The 22,470-nt window shown below is 43.7% G+C and overlaps 1 protein-coding gene across 3 annotated transcripts in view; it reads left to right on the forward strand.

Annotated features, from left to right (window-relative positions):
- The first annotated feature begins 645 nt into the window (after window positions 1–645).
- LOC310858138 (anoctamin-1-like) overlaps window positions 646–22,470 on the forward strand; it is a 72,323-nt gene continuing 50,498 nt past the window's right edge. For all 3 annotated transcript variants that reach the window (XM_083764216.1, XM_083764217.1, XM_083764218.1), the window contains exons 1-4: window positions 646–1,009; window positions 13,805–14,272; window positions 20,707–20,805; window positions 21,356–21,507. In XM_083764216.1, the coding sequence (XP_083620342.1) occupies window positions 899–1,009; window positions 13,805–14,272; window positions 20,707–20,805; window positions 21,356–21,507 (830 nt within the window). In that variant the 5' untranslated portion in view covers window positions 646–898. The remainder of the gene's footprint in view (window positions 1,010–13,804; window positions 14,273–20,706; window positions 20,806–21,355; window positions 21,508–22,470) is intronic.

Genomic DNA, 22,470 nt, shown 5'->3' on the forward strand with positions numbered 1-22,470 from the left:
TTATTATTACTCTAGACCTGTGTTTTTTTTTGTTTTTTTACTTTATTGTAAGATGGCGTTGCATGGCAAAAATTGCCAATTTAAGATAGCCGATCTTCTAGCAATTTTCACCTTTCCCCTCCTTTTTTAATTAATTAATCAATCAATTAATATTAATTAATGTATTTATTTATAAAATTTGGGACATTTTCACAACAACATTCCCAAGAGAGGAGGGCGCCAAGTTGGATGTGGTTAAGTGAGTATATAGGCTACATTGAAGTATACATATCCATTGACATAAACATCAAGAAACTCTTGTAGTGGGGCTCTTCTGGAATGTTTGTCTTTCGTGGGCCATATTTATGTTAACCTCCAGCATGTAATGCATCTTAACCTTGACCCCACTGTGATAGAGAGAGAGAGAGAGAGAGAGAGAGAGAGAGAGAGAGAGAGAGATGCTTGGTAAAGTGCTGTGGTAGTTTGTTGTAAATGATTAGGGGGGCTGGGGGAGAGAAGCAGCAGAAAGTGGGAGAGGGCACCTTGCGTAGATCACAGCTTTATCGTCGACTATGTTTAGATCTTGGCTTCCACGACTGCTTCTCAAGTAACAGGGCCGTCGGCTCAGCTCACCCCCCCTTCAGACGTGAGACTATGAGAGCAAAGTGAGCGTTAAAGACACACACTGGGGCAACACAGGAAGTCTGAGGAAAAAGAAAAGAAGAGAGATGCAATGAGCCAATCAGAGCCACATAGTCGTAAAAAAAAGTAATTGAAAAAGGAGTCACAGAAAAGAGAGGGAGAGAAACGGTCCCGGGAAACTGGAGTGTTCAGTTGAATCCCAAGCTCTCTCCTGTAACGGTGTTTTCCGCCTGTTCATCTTCCGTCCGCTTGTCCGTCCACTGGCTGTGATGGGAAGATGGCTGGGGAAGGAATAGAGACTCCCAGCTGTTCCCCAGGCCCTAGCGACCAGCAGCGATCACCATCTGCACATTTCCTGCGAGATGTGATCTTCCACGGCAAGTTTAAAGTGAGTGCAACCATGGGCAATTGGGGGGGAGAGAGAGAGAGGCTGATTGAGAAGGTTAGACCTGCAGTGAACACACAGTGGAGGATTATAGAGCGCTATAGGGTGATAAAAAGGGAAAGAAATGCTGAGAACATGAGGCAGGGTGTGAGTGAATGAGATGGATTGTGTTAGCTTTATATTCACTACTGATAACATTCAGGCTTTAAGTCTTCTTTAGAGACGAAACCCTTTCCAGAAACATAACGTTCTCAGCTATGGGCATTGTTTATTTATTTTTACTATTTATCAATGAAATACTTTTTTGTACATCCAATAGTGAAAATGGCATATCTTAAAGCTCACAGTGCATATCTTCGCATGTTCACCTATTTTGATATGTCCAGAATAGGGACACTAGGTTTCATGTGGTTAACTTTATAATGTGTCCTCAAAATGTGTCAGATGAACTTTTTTTAATAGTCTGAACAACACCTGAACTAGCTGTTGAACCTGCTTGTTTTGCCACAGTAGACATTTGACGAGCTATTAATGTTCCGTCTCTGACAATTTGATTAGAATAGAATTGTCTTCAGGTCAGATAACTCTTGTGACTGGACCTGCATTCCAAGTGCAATGCTGATTCATTAGGTGAAGTTGTCTGATAGGACTGTTACTTGTGTCTGTGTGTCACATTGTGTCTCACACACATGCACGCACGCATGCGCACACACACACACACACACACACACACACACACACACACACACACACACACACACACACAGACAACAACAAAAGAAACAGATTCAACCACTGTGTGTCTTGACGCTTAAGGTGCTTGGTGCTTTCTGTGCATTGAGTTCTTACTCCTGCGGGTAATATAAGTACGTCTAATGTAAACATTATGAACACGCAGAAGAATGCAGAAGCTGTGCAATGACCTGACCCTCAGGATATCAGCATCTAATGTAAACATGTGAGCACGTGGAAGCTGCAACGTGGCCAAACAAAGAACTAAATTGAATACGAGGGCAGCGTCAAATCATAGAACATTGTCGGTTGTAACCCACGGGGGGTGGGGGTGGTGGGCATCTTTATATACACACATTTGTGGATTTCTTTTCATCAGTGTCAGCCGGGACGTGCAGAGAGTGTTAGAGGGGCAGGGGCTGAAATCCCGTAAGAGGGCACTTTTAGACACAAATAGCAGAGCTCACAACGCGTGGCGCTGCGACACGTTGTGAGCTTGTAGATCAGCTATTTCTGGGCGCAACCCAGCACTCTTTAGCTATTGGAGATGCAGGGGTAACGACATGGATTTCTAAACAAATTTGTTCAATGCAAAATGCTGCGTTCAAGTTCCGGAGACTAAGGGGAAAAAAGCTATTCTCCTGAATGCTGCCTTCCGGCATGGCATGGAAAGGAGTGGCATTTCTTCCACTATAGTAAACGCTGCTTTCGTGGTCTGGAGAGGGCAGTTGTTTTACGGACGGGTAAAAGGGCAGGTGCTGAAGCCCCCTTTGATGTCTACAGTATGTGTGCACCTCCCTGAGTCTCAGGGTTCCTAAATGTTGTTCATAGACATTAACATATAGGCACAAACACGGGACAAGCGTCTCATTTGGATCTTTCCCCGTAAAACTTGAAATGGTTTAGATAACATAACAAACAAACAAACAAAAAGACAAAGCTTTGGCAAAGCTTTGGCAGCCATTACCCATGGTTGCGTACGGTAGCCTATTCTATTCCCTACATGCGTTCTTGCAAAAGTTTGCTGCCTCACAGACAGAGTGTATCAAATATGAGTGACTGAGTAATGTATATCGCAAACGGTACAGATTACCGTGTTTATCTTTGGACCACAATTCAAAGAGATGATTCTAAGCTGACCCAATGTTATTCTCAATAGAGAAACTATACTTCCCTGACCCAGGGGATGAGTGAGTGACGTCAGGAATTCTGTACTCTATAGTAGCGTTTTTTTATTTATTATGTTTTATGATACTTGCCTTGGTGATTCATTTTATTCTACACCTTTTTTATTCGTCCGGCCTTAACCCATTCTGGGCGGGAACCCCTTTTGGTGTTTTAAGCATTATGTTATGCTTTAGCTGTTGAAAAATAGCAGATCTAGAGCTTGTAGGTCTGCTATTTTTGAAAAATCGTGAAAATGTGCCTCAAATCTTTTAATATATATTCCGAGTGAGTGAACATTTTTAACTCAAATCTCTTCTTCTGGGGGGTCACTGGAACAACATATTATCAGATGGTGGTCGGCGGCCAATTACATACTTTTTGAGAAGAATGAGGTTTGTTCCATATTGTCAATGTAGGTCAGAATGCCTGGATTAGAATCAGTCCGTTCTGTTTTTTAATGTAGGCCAACAATCCATTTGATTGACGGAGAACAAATAGGCCAATCGGCAGGGTCGCATGCCTATCTAAACACGCTGCATAACATCGATAGGACAATATTATCATACTGTAAGTAATAACAAGGTTACAGGATTGTTGGTCATAACTGAGTTGTGGCGTCATCAGTGGTGGGAACTAACCAAATGTGACTAAATTTGACTGAGGGACTGCCATTGGATTTTTTTGAGTTTCGTTTTTTTCATGTCATATGAAAGCAGGGAACCATAGCTTCAAATTGACATATTGGTTGTTCAGTTTGACCCACCAGTTTTGGAGATATGGCTTATAGAGTAATGTCTTGCAGAAACAGCGAGTTGAGAAAACAGGCTTGAAAGATTCACTTCAAGCCTTGAAAGGTTCACCTAGCTACATGTTTAAGCATTTATTTCATATTTACATGTCGATTTCAGCTCTGACACTTATTTCAGACATGCTCTAGTATGTGAAGAATTAACTCATTTTGACAAAAATAAAAATCTCCTCTGGTGAAAAGCTGGAATTTGCACTACGGCAGGCTCTCAGTCAAATCTGGTCACATTTATATAGTGCGAAGGCACTTTACATAGGCACCCATTCACACACACATTCATACACCGATGGAGAGTGCAATGCAAGTCACCAACCTGCACATAGGGCGTAATACTGTAGGGCAGTGGTTCCCAAAGTGGGGTCCGGGGACCCCTAAGGGTCCTTGAGGTAGTTCCAGGGGGTCCCAAGCTAAATGATAATTAGCAACCAAATGGACCCTTATGGGTCTGTAACTCAGATTGTACCTCTACCTCTACCTCCTCTACCTCAGCGGATCCTGTGATCTCCTGTGATGACAGATGTAATTTACTGGGACTATAGTAAATATTAATAAAGAAATCGCAGTAAAAATGTGTAAAAAAATGACATATTTAGCCCCATGCTCGAATGCCCCCACCCACCGTCAAAAATAGCTAAAATCGCTAAAACGAAAGAAAGCAGCAAATGAAAAATAAATCACACTCACCTTTTACTTTGTCTAATAACAACCTAAAACTTGAACCTTTGTTGAAAAAAACTAAAGTTGTCCTTTAAGCCCAAACCACACCAGTTTGGACCGTTTTGTCAAAGAGTGCCATTGATCCCAGCTGGTGTGGTTTGGGCTTTAGGCAACATAACATGGCCTATAGGTCACACTTAAGGCCGTTACACTACTTGGGTTGGAACTGCATGATCTTTGTAATAAGGTTGCAGGCAATTTTGCCAGTGTCACAGTGTCTTCTTTCTTTTACTTAAGCCATTATTTTAAGAAGGTGACATTTAGGATTATGTAACTTTTACTATTAGGATTATGTAACTTTTTCTGAACGTGTTTCTTTTCTTTTCAAGATGATTACCAATTTTCTTCTTGGTTTTTTGAGTGGTGCAACCACTCCAAGGAACAGCAATGTCCGCGTTCCCGTGTTCACCTATGTGTTCACCTGTGTTCACCTATGTGACGTTAATGAGCACCAGTATAATGAGTACCAGTAGGGGCGCTGTTGTGCCAGAAACAGAGAGAGGGATAGTGCTGCACTGTTGCCTGCTAATGAGAGAGAGAGAGAGAGGTGGGGGGGGGGAGTTGCACCACTCAGTTCACGGGGGAGTTGCACCACTCAGTTCACAAGGGTGTGATTCTTTCCATCCAACAACAACATTTGAAGCCGTGGGAAGTGCTGGGCGTTGTATTGCAGGCAGAATACTTTTAGATGACTCTGACGAGGAGGCCAACGTCAGAATGTCTGAGGCAATGAACAACATGATTTAGTGTTCGCAGTATGCAAAACTGAGATAATCTAATCACATGAGCACCGCGCGTAGTGCGTGCACAAGGTTGCGAATGCAGTAGTGCCGGCCTACTGCACAGTATCTCTTGGTATTTCCGAAATGCATTTGCCCATGAGAATCTGGAGCGCTAATTTAACGCGCAGGCCTCTCGTTTGAGAGCGGTATAACAACATTACAAATGGACTCTTACACTCTCAGAGTAGAAGTTAACACTCTGGATTCTGACTGTGCTGCTCTTTGACAGCTGCACAAGCAGCCATCAGTAATTCAATGCTGCGGACATGGACTTTAACCCATTCTGGACTGAGGTCGATACAAGAAAAGGCTTCTAAATCCTAAAATTTTTCTGAAAAACCCATGTTTCTATGTCAGTCGTGCTCAACCTTTTTCATGTCATGGACCCCCATCTCAAAATATGTAGTTTCAAGGACCCCCCCAGAAGCCAATATTTTAGTTAAAAATGTTCGCTCTGAAATATGTATTCAAAGATTTGCGCCACATTTTCACGACTTTTCAAAAATAGCAGACCTACAAGCTTGTAGCGCGCTTGTAGATCTGCTATTTCTCAATAGCTAAAGCATAGCATAATGCTAACACCAAAAGGGGTTCCCGCCAAAGATGGGTTAATAGAATAAACTGCTTGCACTCGCACCCTAATTCTAACCCTAACACTGGATGTGTGCAGGGACTCAGAGGGGGCTCATGTTCTGAGGTGCAAAAGACCTCCACTGGCTAGATTCCTCACGCGGCCTTAAAGGAGTATATACTATAGTTCACCCCAAAAGAATACTTTTTTTGAATTCATGGAGATTTGTTTGTTTTGGTTGTTTTGCTTTCCTATAAGCCCATAATTTGACCAGTATTGAATCTGAATTGAATCTTGTGTGTGTGTGTGTGTGTGTGTGCGCGTGCAGGCCACTGCCTTTTAAAGTATCCTATTCCTAACAAAGTACAGTATATTTACTCAAGTACTGTACTTAAGTACAGTTTATTTTTTTTATGTTTTATCCCACAATTTTGTAACCCATTTTTCCACCCAGTGTCAATTATCTAATGTAATCCTGGGCGCTACACTTCCTCTGCCAACCTGGGGGGGGGGGGGGGGGGGCAGCAGACTGACCTCATGCTTCCTTATATGCATGAGGAGTCCAAGCTGCTTATTTTCACCTGACATGGGAGAGTTTTCCCCGGCCGGACGTAGCGCGTGGAAGGAACACGTTATTCCGACCAGTTCCTTTCCCCTCCATCAGGCGCCCCGCGGCTAGCCAGGGGAGGTAGTTTAGAGACCAGGATTACGGCATGTTTTTGTGAGGGTACCTAGTACCTACCCTAGGGGACACGGGGAGAACATGCAGGAACATGCCCCCAGTGCCCACAGCGTCCCCAGCAGGAATTGAACCCAGGACCTTCTAGCTGTGAGGCGACAGCACTACCAACTGTGCCACCGTGCCCCTCTTAAGTACAGTTTTGAGGCTTTTGAGGTTTTACTTCTACTCTACATCTCGGAGGCAAATATTGTACGTTTACTTTACTCCATTACAAATATTTGAAAACTTGAGTTACTAGTTACTTTGAAGATTTTGATTATTATATTATAACAAAACATACAGTAACCACAGTAGCCCTATTTACATTTTGGCCATTGAAAAACAGCTGATGTACTGTACTGTACTGTACTGTACTGTACTGTACTGTACTGTACTGTACTGTACTGTACTGTACTGTACTGTACTGTACTGTACTGTGCAAGCTCACAATGCGCCTCGTTGCCACCACTGTGTGCGCACATACGTGTTTTCAGTCTGAACGACACAGCTCTCACACAAGGCGTCGTCAAAGTGACACATTGTGAGTTAGATTCAAGATTGGCTATTTTTGAACCAGCATTCCCTGCATGTTTCAACTTTTTCTGTTGTACTGGCATGGTTTATTTTTTGTGCGCCAGCTGAGCTTATCAGACGTACCAGTATCGGCAATGAAGGCAGCCACCTGCCTTTGGAACTTCAGGATTTTATTCTGTTTACAAACGGTAGAGAAGCTCGCAATGCTCATAAGAAGCTCACAAGGCGATAAGCTCAGTTGTACAATTCCTCAGACAGACACACAGCCACCAACACAACGCGAATGCAGTTAACTATGACGCGTATAGGTTTACATGGGCTCCCCACACAGAGAGAGAGAGAGAGAGAGAGAGAGAGAGAGCATGTGCACGGGCCAGGAGTTTTGCATCTGTATCCTACTAAAAGGGGATGCCCTGCAGCCCAAGTGCAAGTACTGAATAAAAAACCCTCATATGACTAATGTATCAATGTTGGATGATGGCTGAAACCGGCCAACATACTGTATACTGTAGGGTTGTAGAGTTATAGACGAATGAGCGTTTTTAATGCATGATTTACACATCCAGACTATATCAAGATATTTTACATGCTCTTTATTTCTGTTGATATGTGGATGGGGAATTCCCCTTTAGGCCAGGGGTTCTCAACCTGTGGGTTTGGCAACCCTCTGGGGGTCGCCAAATTATTTTGGGGGGTCCCCAAATTATTTTCAACTGAATGGCTGGAAAATGGAAATGAAGAGTTTACATACTGTAGTACACATTACACAGTACAGTACATGCATAAAAACGGCCAAAAACTTTGAGAACCCCTGCTTTAGGCTACAGGTTAAGAAGAAGTTGGCTTTTACGCGGAGACCCTGGTTCGAATCCCGGATGTTAGCCTACGAAACTGGCCTCTGTAAAAACTGAATCCCCCCCCCCACCCCATTTCCCCTCACTGTATATGTATCTTTTCCCTTTTTGCTTCCTATATGATGAATTCCTGTTCTGTTCTTTAGCTACATAGAAGTGTCTATTTGTATGTCTCTAAATGTTTTGATGAATTGAACAATGTGGACCCTGTTGTAAACAAGTGTAATGCTTAATTGGGTCGTCCACTCACAGTTGACAGTCTTTTGTATTGAGTTTGTGCTTAAAATGTACTGTAAATTCTACAAACTGTTAATAAATATTTCAATCAATCAATCAATCATTGGTGCCGTGACCCGGATCTGGTTTCCCGGTGGGGAGAGGTCAAAATGGGGTATAATGGAGTAAGATGTTGGCTTTCTTACAACCCGGGTTTGAATCCCGGGAAACACACACACACACACACACACACACACACACACACACACACACACACACACACACACACACACACCAGTGTGTTTTATTTGCCTGATTGACGGAGAAACAAAATCATAAAAAATATATTTTACTCCTCTAGACTGGGTTAGTCTAGAGAGGTCATCTCAACTCAGACACATGAAAACATTGTCTCTGTATCTTTAGACCCTCATGGTATGTTTGTAATGTATTTGTTTATTCATCATATGTTTATTCAACTTGAAAGAGCAATACAGTAAATATTAAAAAATAGGTTGTGCCGGGTCATTGTGAGGACTGAGAATCAGTACTATTGTGTATGCTATTTATGTGTATGTGGATAACCTTCGTACACGCAGGGCAAGTTGGGCAACACAAAACAGCACAAAACACAAACAATTCTTAGCGTCTGCAGACTGAGCTAAGTTTAGACCCTGTTCGCTTATGACCCCACGCACCACTTTGTTCTATAACTAAATACAACATTCTTTAGAGAAAATGGTCTTTATACCCTGTCACAGTGACCATGATACACTGCCCCCGCAAATAAACACACTACACTTCAGTGAGCTCATACATTTTGTGTTGAATGACAGCGGGAGGAAGAGGAGAAAGGAGGGGTTGAGGGGGGTACTGTTTCCTCGTAGTTTATACTGCTTGTCGGCTTAACACATTTTGGACTGATGGCGATAAAAAAAGGCTTCTATATCCTACTATTTTCTGAAAAACCCATGTTTCTATGTCAGTTGTGCTCAACCTTTTTCATGTCAAGGGCCCCCAGAATTATCTCTATTGGGCCACGTATACCCCCATCTCAAAATATGTTGTACCAGGGACCCCCCAGAAGCTCTGAAATATATATTCAAAGATTTGCACCACATTTTCACAACTTTTCAAAAATAGCAGACCTACAAGCTCGTAGATGAGCTATGAGCTTGTAGATCTGCTATTTTTCAATAGATAAAGCATATCGTAACGCTTAAAACACCAAAGGGGGTTCCCGCCCAACATGGGTTAATATTTAAAAACGTGGGTTAATTATTAAAAACGTCTTTTGATATGAATTAGTTGCAATTAGGGATGTTAATAGTTAATAGTTAATCGATGAATCGCTGTTAAGAAATTAGTCAGTTAAACTTAACAGTTAATAACTAATCGAATTAATCAAAACGTCTCTGCTTTTGCATGTGATGTGACAGACAAGACAGTGCACTTTTCATTTAACCCAATTTCTCATACAAAGATGTCATTGCCTGGCCCTGTATCGCAAATGGTCAAATATCTATTTGATTAAGGAATATAATATGCATTTTATATTCTCTCTGTATATCAGCAAAGTGTAGATTTTTATGTTAGACATTTTGGGAAATTAAGATTCTCAAAAATGCCACTTATCAACTAACCGGTTAGTTGATCGATAAGCTTATCAAAATGCAATTTTCCGAACACACAGACAAAAAAAACGATGGTTAAACGGGTGGAGTTACTGTAGCTGTTTGTAGTTTGAGGGTGTTCAATAGCATTGATTTATCACAAAAAATCTAAAACATCAAAAATGGAGTTGGGTGGTTTATTCCAGGCAGCTAGCTATATATATATATACTGTATATATTGGTGGCCAATCACAGCGTGTCTTTTCTGGGATTTGGAAGTGATGTCACTGAGGACGTGAGCAAGGAAGCTTGAGAAGGAATGGACATGATCACGTGACACTTTCTTAAGTTTCGTGGATGGTTTCATGGGAGCCAAACTGCACCCGGAAGTTTGGCAGAATGCACTGGAGTCAATGAGAGCTCAGTGACCAGCTCATGAACAAACACATCTTCCCACCGTTTCCTGTCTGTCAGTCAAATCTCGCGATACCTCCGAGCCAGAAACGATACCTGCTGTTGTTTAGATCCTCAAATAGAATGATATACTGTGCACTCTGTGCAAATCGAAAAGCAAGTGATTAGAAAACAACCTGGGATATGTCTTAATTATTTTATATTCCTGAACCAATTATATGACAAAGGTCTCAATTGTTCATAAATGGTGTTTGTTATGAGCTGGTCCAGCCGGCTCCATTCACTGCCATGTATTCATTGAACTGCCTGTGTGAGTTTTGGCTCCCATGAAAGTGTCCATGAAAGTGTCATGGCGCAGCCCAGTCACGTGACCATTGCCTTTCCTTCTGAAACCTTGGACGTGAGGAGGAAGTGATGATTCTGACAAGTTCCAGAAAGTTCGCAGTCAGGGCTGCCACACTATCAAAAAACCTGCACACGTTTTCGGCTGCGCGCAGCTAGCTTAAAAACCGGGTTTTTAGACAGCTGGAGGATGGAAAAAAAGCTCCACTTCCGCGGACGACTTGCGCGGAGGAGAGCGCTTCCGGGAAGCTGGCCGTCTCGCAAATCGTCCGCGGAAGTGGAGCTTTTTTTCCATCCACCAGCTGTCTAAAAACCCGGTTTTTCGGCTGTCCGCAGCCGAAAACATGCGCAGCTCTTTTGATAGTGTGGCAGTACCCTGTGATTGACCTCATGCACACGGCTGCCATCCTGCTAACTAGGTGCAACTTCCCATTGACAGCCCATTCATCCAAACAGATTTTTATTTATTTAATTGTCTTAAACAACGTCAAACTCACCAACATCGTGGCTGCACAAAAAGCTTGAATTATCCTCTTTCTATCTGCAAAGTGTTTGTTTAAAAAAATCCACCGTAGACACGTTATGAGCTACTTCATGTCAATAAATACCTTGCAGGTGATTTATTTTCTACGGGCGTGTTCTGAAAATACCGCACCGGAGCGCACTCGCCTATTAGTTAGTGCACTATTTCCGAACGCGCCCTAAGTGTCAGAGTTTGGAAGCGCTTGTTATCAGTAAAGCAACCTCCTGCTGCCTCCTCCGACTCCGAAATTCAAAACAGGTGGTACGCATGGGCCATTGAGTGATATACAACGAGCACTTCCAAACTCTAACAAGAAATCACCTGCAATGAATTTCTTGACAGGAAGTAGCTCATAACATGTCTACGTGGATCTTTCAGCTGCAATGTTGTGTGAGCTAGATGTTAGATAATTAGATAGGACTTTTCTGTTTGGATGAATGGGCAGTAAATTGGCCAGTAGTCACTTTGAGTGGCAAATAAATAATAATAATAATAATAACTTTATTTATATAGCACTTTTCTGGACAAAGTCACAAAGTGCTGTACAACAAATTCACAAAAAAAGCAGGACAATCGAACACAAGTAAATAGATGCAACATAGCAAATCAACAACTTGCAGCCAGCTGGCCAACAGTAGAAAGCATATTTAAAGATGCAATATAAAAACAACAATGTAATAGATAAAAAATACCGACAGAGTTCAGTGAACAAACATTCAACGGGGCAGGGGGGGGAATGCTTTTCTGAACAAATAAGTTTTGAGAAGAGATTTAAAGGATGCAATGGTATCTGCTTGTCGGATGGTTTTGCGAAGGGTGTTCCACATTTTAGGGGCACGGACAGAGAAGGCTCGTTCTGCGATGGAATTTCTCTGGAACCTTTAGGAGAGCCCCGTCTGAGGACCTAAGGATACGGGGAGGGTTATAGGGGTGTAGGAGATCAGCAAGATATTGGGGTGCCTGGCCCATTTTGTACCTTAAATGTTAATAAAAGGATTTTAAAGTAAATTCTAAAAACAACAGGAAGCCAGTGAAGTGTAGCCAGGACCGGAGTGATGTGGTCCCATTTCCTGGAGTCTGCGGCGGCAGCGTTTTGGACAAGTTGTAAGTGGGAAATGGATTTATGGGTTAGGCCTGTGTATAGTACGTTACAATAGTCTAAGCGTGATGTGATGAATGCATGGATAACTTAAAAAAAAAAAAAAAAAAAAACTAAATGTTAAAAGTGTCATAATTTAGTGTAACATATAGTGTGATTAAGCACATAAGGATATAGGCCATACTTTTGATCAATGTTTTTTTTAACTATAATAAACAGTAACTGAAATAATAATTGTAACTGAAAGAGCGTAATTGAAGGAAGGAATGGAACGTAATTGCATAGAACTTTAGGACACACACACACACAGACACACTTCATGCCCAACAAGTATGCCACTGTGGCTAGATGGCTACAACTACATTTATCATGCTTACAATTCCTGCACACGTTCACAATTCTCTGTGGCATACACAGTAGAATTGGCAGCCTGGCGAGTCAAGTTGGCACCACTTTTTATTATGGGCACATGGCAATTATCCTGACTTAATGCGACTCTAGAGTGGACTGCAACCACAGTTTGGGGAGTCCCCACTTTGCTCAAGTGGCTGCAGCTGGCAGGCACCAGCTGGCTGAAGCACTCTCCCAGTATGCTGGGGTAAAAGTCATAGATACTCCTGTACCTGTCAATACTCGACTACATGAAAGCTGCTCTGTGTGGAGTTTGCATGTTCCCGCCGTGTCCCCTATAGGCAGGGGTTCTCAACCCGTGGGTCGCGACATCTCGGGGGGTTCGCCAAATTATTTTGGGGGGGTCCCCAAATGATTTTATCGCGAGACATGGCCAAAGCATTTCCGGGGGTCCCCAGCCAAAAACGTTGAGAACCCCTCCCCTATGGTAGGTACCCTCACAAAAAAACATGCAGTAATCCTGGTGGAGGGGAAAAACTGGTCGGAATAACGTGTTCCTTCTTCCACGCGGCACGAGCTTGTAGATAGGCTATCTTCAGCAAGTGTAAAATCAGTCATTACGAATACGACGGCAACAAGGCCCGCCAAAATCTCTAGTCGACTAAATCAACTGTAGATTTAGTCGACTAAAATCTTATGGCATTTAGTCGACTAAAACTAGACTTAACACAAAAACATTCCAGGTGACTAAAATGTGACTAAAACCAAATGAAAACTATTCAAGAGACTATACGACTAAAACTAAAATAGAAATGTGCTGCCAAAAACAACACTTATGCCCGGCTCCTCCTGGCTGCGTGCCCGAAGTGTCCTTGAACGAGACACTGAACTCCTACACTATGCAGTGCATTTATTTACCATTCCAAATGTAAAGTTCACACGTGTAAAATTGTGTCTTTTGCAATGCCCAAAACACACACATGAGTTGAAAATGTGTACATTTATTGACTCTAGATTCACTCCAATCCAGCTTTGAGAGCGAGAGAGAGAGAGAGAGAGGGATATAGTCCCTATATATCTCAACCCCCAACAGCCCCCTATGACAGGTCACGGGCACATATACCCCCCGAATGACCTCTCTGCTCAACACGCTGCTCCCAAACCCTAATGTACACACACACACGCACACACACGTCTCACACACAAACACACACGCACACACAAAGACTCACACACACACACACGCACACGCGGTCCACGTGGCCGCTGCCTTGTTTTCCCCTTTCTGTTCTAAATGCCCGTCCCTCCCCGTCTCTCTCTCTGTGCCCCCTCCTCCTCCTCCTCCTCCTGCCAGCTGCTGAAAGCTCTGACGCCAGAGGAGAACACACAGTGCCAGCAGGGCCTCTACTTCCAGGATGGGCAACGGCGCGTCGATTACGTCCTCACCTACCACATCAAGAAGCCCCCCAGTGGGGGGCGCCACAGCCGCCAGTCATCGCGACTGCTCACAGACAACGCCTTCACACGAACGCTCCGCCGGGGAGGAGGCAACGCCGGCCGCGGAGGCGGCGGTGGCGGCGGCGGCCGCGCCGCAGGGGGCACGGACCAGGGGGACAACAAAGGCACGCAGCAGCAGACAGAGCCGACGCCGGGGGTCCCGTCGTGTTCGTCAGCGGCGGGCGGCGATGTGGAGCTGCAGGGCGGTCTGCAGGGTCAGGGCGGCGACACGCCCGACTACCAGGAGGTCGATAGGAGGCTCATGAGGGAGGAGTTTGAGGCGAACCTCCGGGACATGGGGCTGGAGCTGGAGACAGACCACGAGGTGAGTTCAGTTTGGAGACTGTCCATCCATCCGTTCTTCTCTCTTTTACGCTCTTCCGTTTCTTTTACTTCCTCATTCTTTTGCAAAGTATAGGAAGTCCGTCCCGTGTTGCCTTACTGCTTCTGTTGGCGTTTACGCTGCCTCTGTCTGACCTGTCACTAACGAGAGAGAGAGCGATAGAGAGAGAGAGAGAGAGAGAATACAATATTTACTCCACACTTGACCCCTTCAAAGAGAGGCATGAGATAGAACACACAAACACACACAGACACACAAACACACACACACACGAGGACACACACACACACACGGATACACAGACAAAGACACTGTGCACACAGGGGGAGGAACACAGGACTATGTGCTTCTGCTGACATCAGCTGGATTAGTGGTGGCATTCCCACCATGTTAAAGTCCCACAATAGTGGGACAATAGTCCCACACTGTGTTCTATATAGTACAGCACCAGTAGAGAGAGGGATGCGTGTTTCAGAGGCTGAAGGGCATTCCTTAATTGCTCACCTTAAATGTGTGCCTTTTAGGATGTGAGGGGCTTATTAACTTTGCATTTTTCATACAGTATTTGTTTAGTATGCTGCCGTTCCCTGCAAACCATAGGCCGTCCGTTGCATGTGCGAATAGTTGTCTTTGTTGTCTCAGCCTAAATATTCTAGGTATGAAGTGTGTGTGTGTGTGTGTGTGTGTGTGTGTGTGTGTGTGTGTGTGTGTGTGTGTGTGTGTGTGTGTGTGTGTGTGTGTGTGTGTGTGTGTGTGTGTGTGTGTGTGTGTGTGTGTGTGTGTGTGTGTGTGTGTGTGTGTGTGTGTGTGTGTGTGTGTGTGTGCGCACACGTGTGTACAGTCTACGTACTGTACGTATGTACGTGCAATACAGTACATGCATACCGGTAAATGCATGCATTTAGAGAGAGAGAGAGAGAGAGAGAAGCGAGATGGAGAGAGGGGGGTGGATAGATGTGCGTGTGTGAGTGAGAGAGAGAGAGAGAGATTCAGAATTTTGCTAGCACTCCAGTTGCAGAGGATTCCAACATAACAGCTGTTTCAACGTATCGCATAACGCGCCACACCACACCACCACACAGTGCTGTTGTGAACTCTAAGTACTGGACCCTCGTCTGGTTTGACAGACAGGTAGTGTGTGGTTTAAGTACTGGACCCTCGTCTGGTCTGACAGACAGGTAGTGTGTGCCGGCTGGGTGGTGTGTGGTTCTGACAGACAGGTAGTGTGTGCCGGCTGGGTGGTGTTTGACAATCCGGTTGAAGTGTACCCCGGGCCCGCTGTCGCCGTACCAAAGGTATACTTCAACCGGATTGTCACACACCACCCAGCCGGCACACACTACCTGTCTGTCAAACCAGACAACAACAAGTTGTCTGGTTTGACAGACAGGTAGTGTAACATAGAACAGGTACTGTAACATAAAACATCACACCGCCACACATGCTATCATCGCACATAGTAACATTTATGATGAATTGAAAATGGTGGACCCTCTTGTAAACAAGTGTAATGTGCTTTATGGTATCGACCCACTCACATTTAACAGGTTTTGCATTGAGTTGTGCTTGAAATGTACTGTAATTCTGCAAACTGTTAATAAATACTTCAATCAATCAATCAATCAATCAACATAAAACATCACACCACCAATGAGCAACACAAACTAGAGGGTGGCAAAAAGTAAGTGACCACTTAAACAAAAAAATGTAGATCTACAAGCTCACACACGTGTCGAATGGAGCTTGTAGCTCATTCGACACAGTAGGCCTACTATTTTAGGTGGGACATTTTTTTTTAAATGCTCGCCCCCAAAATAGGGATACCAGCTTGAAAGAGGCTGATGAATTTATGGCTGCAGGCACAAAAAAGAAAATACAAAAATAAATGTGTCCATATCATGTGTCACATGTCCCAATGTAGATGTTTGGCCGTGCACTCAGCAATTATCTAAAATCAGATTAATATGCAAAAAACAACAAAAAGGAACGTCCAGAGGTTTAGGAACACAGACCAGAAGTTGTTAAAAGTGAAAGCAGGGTGGGTGGAACTGGAAATGGCCTCCCCTCTCCCCCCTGAGACCCCACATGATGCCCCCCCCCGCCCGCATACCAACCTCACATGACCTCACACGAGCCATGGGGGCCTCAGGGCAGATATGTAATGACACCATGCTTAGCAGGAGCAGCTCCGTGGGATGCGAGGGCTTCCCTTTTAGTCTGACGATGACATTACTATGTATACTCATACTACAACAATCCACGACGCTCGGGTTACGGGGGAATATGTGGCTCGGAGATAGTTAAATTAACACAGCACATGGTGCACACGGCGTGTACACCATGTGTACACCACGTGTACAGTAAAGCCCCTTGTAACCACAATTCCCATTTATAGTGTAGGTTATATAAGGTGATTTAGGTGAAACATTTATGAGGCATTTTAGGGACAAGGTTTTAAAGTGTTTGTGTTATTATAGGCTGTAACTGAAGGTCTTGTTGTGAACATTATAAGGGTACTGAGCGGTGCCCGTTCATGGAGCCTCTAGTCTACAGCATGTGCGTGCGTGCGTGCGTGCGTGCATAGTAAACAATACTAGTAATAATGTGTCAGGTGAAACAGGTGCTGTCTCCATTGTCCCCCTTTTTTGTCTTCGTTTTCCCCCCATATTATTATTATTATTATCCGCGGGTCAGGCACAGCCATGCTGTTTCACGTAATCGACGTTGGCCGAAACGAAAACCAGCCGGACCAACGTTAATGGCTTTTAATGCACGTATAGCACCCGCATTTTCACACTGTCCACTTGTTGTGAGGGACCCGACGGTATTATGTTGTGAGTGATTCTTGCAGATCGCATCATACAGCTCCATCTGTTATGAATTGCGAGTGTCGAGTGTGTGCGTGGGTGCCGTTGGGCATGCCTTTGCTTGCTGGCTCATTGGCCAGAGGAGGCAGCCAAGGCTAGGCCGTCAGTATGACCAGAGCCATAGAGTATAGACACTTAGACAGACTTCTATTGGTTTGTCCCCATTTGAAGGCTTTAATTAGTGACAACCGGAAGTTTACGGAATGCATTGGAGTCTATGGGCTCGCGCGAGTACATGAACCACGTGACCGTGCTGTCTTCTGCCCCCTCAACATCGCAACACTTCTATTAGATGGCTCTGCATGACTAGGTCCTCTAAAATGACTAGGTCGTCTACATGTCATGAGCTTTCATTAGTCAGGTTTCACCTGACAAAAATGGACAGTGATCTACAGTATATTGAGTAAAAAGAGGAGTATTCAGTCTATCCACAGTGAAAAGCATTTAGTGCAGTTGACTCTGACGAGGGTGCCAGGGGAACTCCCAGTAGTCAGAGACCACAGAGGTGTCAGATACACGAGCGCGAGCAATGACTCATTCATCCAATACAAGGCAGAATGCCTGCATGCACGGTGGAGGAATGGTGTCAATGTACTGTCTAGTGTCATGGCTACTGGAACAGAGGATTGACTGAATTGGTCCCTCTTGCGTATAGAGGGAAGATGAATCTGCCATGTTAATGACGTTTAGAAGATTTAGAACACTTTCCTGGGGGTCTTTATGTGTGTAATTTGTCGTTTTAGAGCCCAGTGAGCCCAGTGTCTCTGATGTCATGGACACTGGGCTCACTTACTTCCTGGACTATCATTCCAACAATGCTTTGGTGCACTGCTCCTCCTTGTGGATAGGGGGAGGGCTGTCTTACTGAGACAACATATAGTCCAGGAAGTAAGTGAGCCCAGTGTCCATGACATCAGAGTCACTGGGCTGAGGGGCTCACTGCTACAATCTAAAAACCACATATCTAAAACCAAATATTACACACATAAAGACCCCCAGGAAAGTGTTCTAAATCTTCTAAACGTCATTAACATATATATTTTTTGCAAAAAGGGTGAAGTGTCCCTTTAAGTTAATTTAGGACCTTCTAGCAGTTAATTTCGTTTTATTAAACACATGTTTTGCAATGGCATCATCATGCTATTATGCCCGTGGATATACAGAGTGAACTTAACAATGATAAATTAATACGATAATATCTTCTATATAATTACCAACATGAATTATTTTTGTTATTTACAGCTAGGTAGAGTAGTAGGGTGAGATGGAAAAGGGGCGACCGTACCTTACCTTTTGGAGTGTTGGGGAGAAAATGTTAATTTTGAAAAATGTGTATCTCAAACATACCTACTAGTGCTGCACAATTAATAAAAACAAAAGGTACAATGTGGTAATGTTCGTGTGAGAATTGTGATCTCAATTCTTGTGGAGGAAAATTGTCCCTGCCCTAGAAAGCTTGGCCTGTAGAGCGTCGCAGTCCCGCCCCCTTTCATGACGACGCCAGGCCCAGGAATTAGTTTCCAATGCATTTTTCCAATGCATTTCAAAACGTATTTATTTAAAGACCTTATAAGCGTCGTACGAAGCCAACTCTTGTCATGACAAATCATGACAACAAACACATTATTTTGGACCAAACAAATAATTACAAAGAAGAAAAACAACAAAAAAAGTGTTTAAACCTGCCGTTTTCTTCTTCTTTCTAATTATTTGTTCAGCCAGAAATGTTTTGTTTGTTGTCATGATTTGTCACGACAAGAGTTGGCTTTGTCCACGGCGTAAATGTCTTTAAATATATACTTCCTGAAAAGTCTATGAGGAAAATGAACAGGGATTTATTTTCCGGGTCTCTCGAGGGGGCGGGATTGCGACGCTCTATATGGCCACACTGAATAGAATACGTTATTGGCAACAATTAAGAGCACAGCATCAACAATGGATTAAACAGTAAAAATACAAAATGTATCAATGATCCCACCAGTCCCAACATGTTGTTAGACTTCTGTCCCACTCCTCCTAAGAGTCAAAAACTCTCTGCACTCTGCTTAACGTTCCCCTCCGACGTTTAAGGTCACAAAAAGCCACAACCTGTCGCCCCTAGACCACCATTCATATAAGCTCTTATTCTGAACAGCTACCAGTTGATTTTATGAACCGGAAGTAATAATCAATCGTTTCCGGGGCACTCTCTAAAAACTTTCGTTTTCGTCCGGAAAAAATATTGAATGAAGTCATTAAGCATACCGCCATTGCCGAAGTCCTTTGTCAATTGAAGCCTAATTTTGATACTAACGCTTATCGCCATTGCCGAAGACCTTTGTCAATTGTGCTTTTATAGTGCATTTGATCGAGCCATAATGCTACTTACGTTAGCCGGTTAGCTAGCAATGTTGTTAGCACAGCCCTGGATCATTCCTTGTCCCACATGGCATTTCGGTCAAAACACAGTTTCTTTGACGGCATAGAGCCGGCGATGTGGAGCTCTCCAGTGCACCGGCATAGATCGATCATGTAAACAAAGGCTGTCTCAGCTCCGTCGAGCTTGCTGGGATAATCCACTTCCGGTCGACTGAAAATGTGGCTTTTCAAAATAAGAGCTCGACTGGAAAAAATGCTAGCGTGAATTAGGTCCTAATCTTTCAATAAATTATAGCGCTAAATGGGTTAATCTCTGCCCGGCGACGGAGATGCCAAGAACTGGTAAATATAATATTTGCGATGCTGGATGGCATTATAACACTAAGGGTGTCCGTCCAAGCGGAGAGCGGAAAATATTATTTTAAAACACAATGGATTGTAATTCGTCTCCCCCTTGTTTATGAGTTGGGTCAACATCATTTCCACACATTTCCACATACTGTATAAGGACAAGAATGTTTTATTATTTGTAAATGTTTGAAAGGTTCTCTCTCTTCTTCTTCTTCCTTCTGCCAGGAAGTCTGCATTCCCGTCTAAATAACCAAAACTGGACCAGTCCTATGCCAAACTTCCTCACCTGAAATTGTGTTGGTGCTATACAGCGACTATCTAAAGTCCAGAACTTTAAACATTCATAGCAAATCAGTAGCATGTGCTGTCACTTTGCAACCTTCACAAACATGTAGGCCTGAGTGATTACAAATGTAAAAAATTGCTGTCAAACTATGTACACACAACATATTCAGGATATACTAGTGTACGCCAAGACCAGCAGTGGCGTGCACAGACACTTAGAGGGGCAGGTGCTCAAGTGAAAAAGGGCAACTTGTACAGCGCGTGGAACCGGCCGGTTGCCTTCATAGTGTGAGATTTCTAGATTTTGGGGCATAAATAATATGAATAATAATAGAAGCTTAATAGAAGCTTTTTTTTTTAATCAAGAATTGATCAATGTCAATGTTTTCAAAAGGGCACATTGCTGTCCAGAGGGCAAGGGCAGATGGTGCTCTAGCACCCCTTAGTGTCTATCTGTGCACTCCACTGAAGACCAGTCCTCAAATTGCCCAGCCCCAAACCATTGCTGCCCTTTGATATGTGCTTCATGTTTGTCATATATACTGACTCTCACAGGCCAAGACTCCAGGTGTGGGTTTTGTGAAGATTCATGCTCCATGGAGTGTTCTCTGTCGGGAAGCTGAGTTCATGAAGCTGAAGATGCCGACCAAAAAAGTAAGAATATTTACATACTAAACCTATTATTATGTAATAGGGTTATGGAAACCTCTGTCAGAACGCCAGAATCTACAAACTTATAAAGGACTTTCATTTAAGACCTGTCGACACACGAGTGAGAGGGCACTTTGGAATTGGATACAATATCCTTAGCACTAGCACGCAAAATGACACGTGTATAGCTTGAATCCCTGGTGTTTTATTAACACACATAGCTTAGCTCAAACAGCATCAAGATGAACTTCTCATGGTTGTGGGTGGCAACAATTCCATGTTAGATCGTAAATGACCCGCTTGTCTCACACACACCACACTACAAGCCAACGGGATTAACTCACTGTCCAAAACGTATGCACAAGAAAGTCTGCATTATACTTTGGCGCTGGGTATGGAATAGTATACCAATAGTAATAATGAATAGGACAACCATCCCTGTCTTCCCTTTCTAAAATAGGTTCAAACATTTTGAAAAAGGTTCACATATCTTCAAAAATAAATAGCCCATCTAAGCTCAAGTGCGTGTGTGCGTGCTGCTTGAACCTTCCAGGTGTACCAGATGAAGCAGTCCAGCAGTGTCATTGAGAAGATCAGCTCGCTGATCAATAAAGTCTCCGAGCCACTCCACCCGCACGTGGAGGACACCCAGCGCAAGAACTTCAAGCACCTGTCCTACACGTTCTCCCGAGAGAAACAACACCTGTACGTACAGTCGTACACCATGTACAATCTCAATGAACACGTGCTGTCATAAGCAGCACCGCCTGGGAACCACTTCTAATAGAGGGTATGCGTGTGACATTCCATCATCCTACCCAGACGTTATGCGTGGAACGCCTACTGAGTGGCAAAAAAACTTTTCTGGCCTTGACAGCCCTTACTTATACATCCAAACGGAAAAAGGTCCTATCTGATTGCCATTAATCCATGTTGATCAACAATGTTAAAACTGACTTTGCCACTCGATTTGCCACTCACTTTATGCGTGCGCATAACCTATATAAACTGTGTGTGTGTGTGTGTGTGTGTGTGTGTGTGTGTGTGTGTGTGTGTGTGTGTGTGTGTGTGTGTGTGTGTGTGTGCGCGCACGTGTTTGTGCGTGCGTGCGTGGGAACACTATGACGGAACACATCAACTATATGAACAGTTTTGATGCAATTCTCACTGCCGGGTATTTAACATTTTGTATTGTTTTAGTTTAGTTTTTGCAAAACACCTTCATTCTATTTAAAAGCTTTAGCTACAAGAATAACAGTAGAAACCTGAACAATGCCCCCCCTTCCCCACACACACACCCAATTTGTCCCACATAAAGACGAAGAAGTATAAACATGACACACACACACGTGCGTGCACATGCACACACATATGTACTCACGCACGTCATGCACGCACACAGACGGAAGCATGCGTGCCGGCGCAAACGCACACGCGCACACGCACGCACACACACACATGTCACACACACAGAGGCCGAGAAGCATTGATGGAGGGCCCTCGATCTGCTTTCATTCCAACTTGTTTAGACTGCTGCTGCTCTCGTCCTCCTCCTTCCTGTCTCCAGCTCGTCTCAGAAGCGGCAGCTCAGGTTTTAAGAGGAGTTAAGGAATTACGAGATGACATCAGCTCTATTTTAAGGCTCTGCTGGCAGGCTATAGTTTAAGT

Source organism: Protomyctophum parallelum (assembly GCF_964188405.1).
Source record: "Protomyctophum parallelum genome assembly, chromosome: 4".
In the NCBI taxonomy this organism is placed as follows: Eukaryota; Metazoa; Chordata; class Actinopteri; order Myctophiformes; family Myctophidae; genus Protomyctophum; species Protomyctophum parallelum.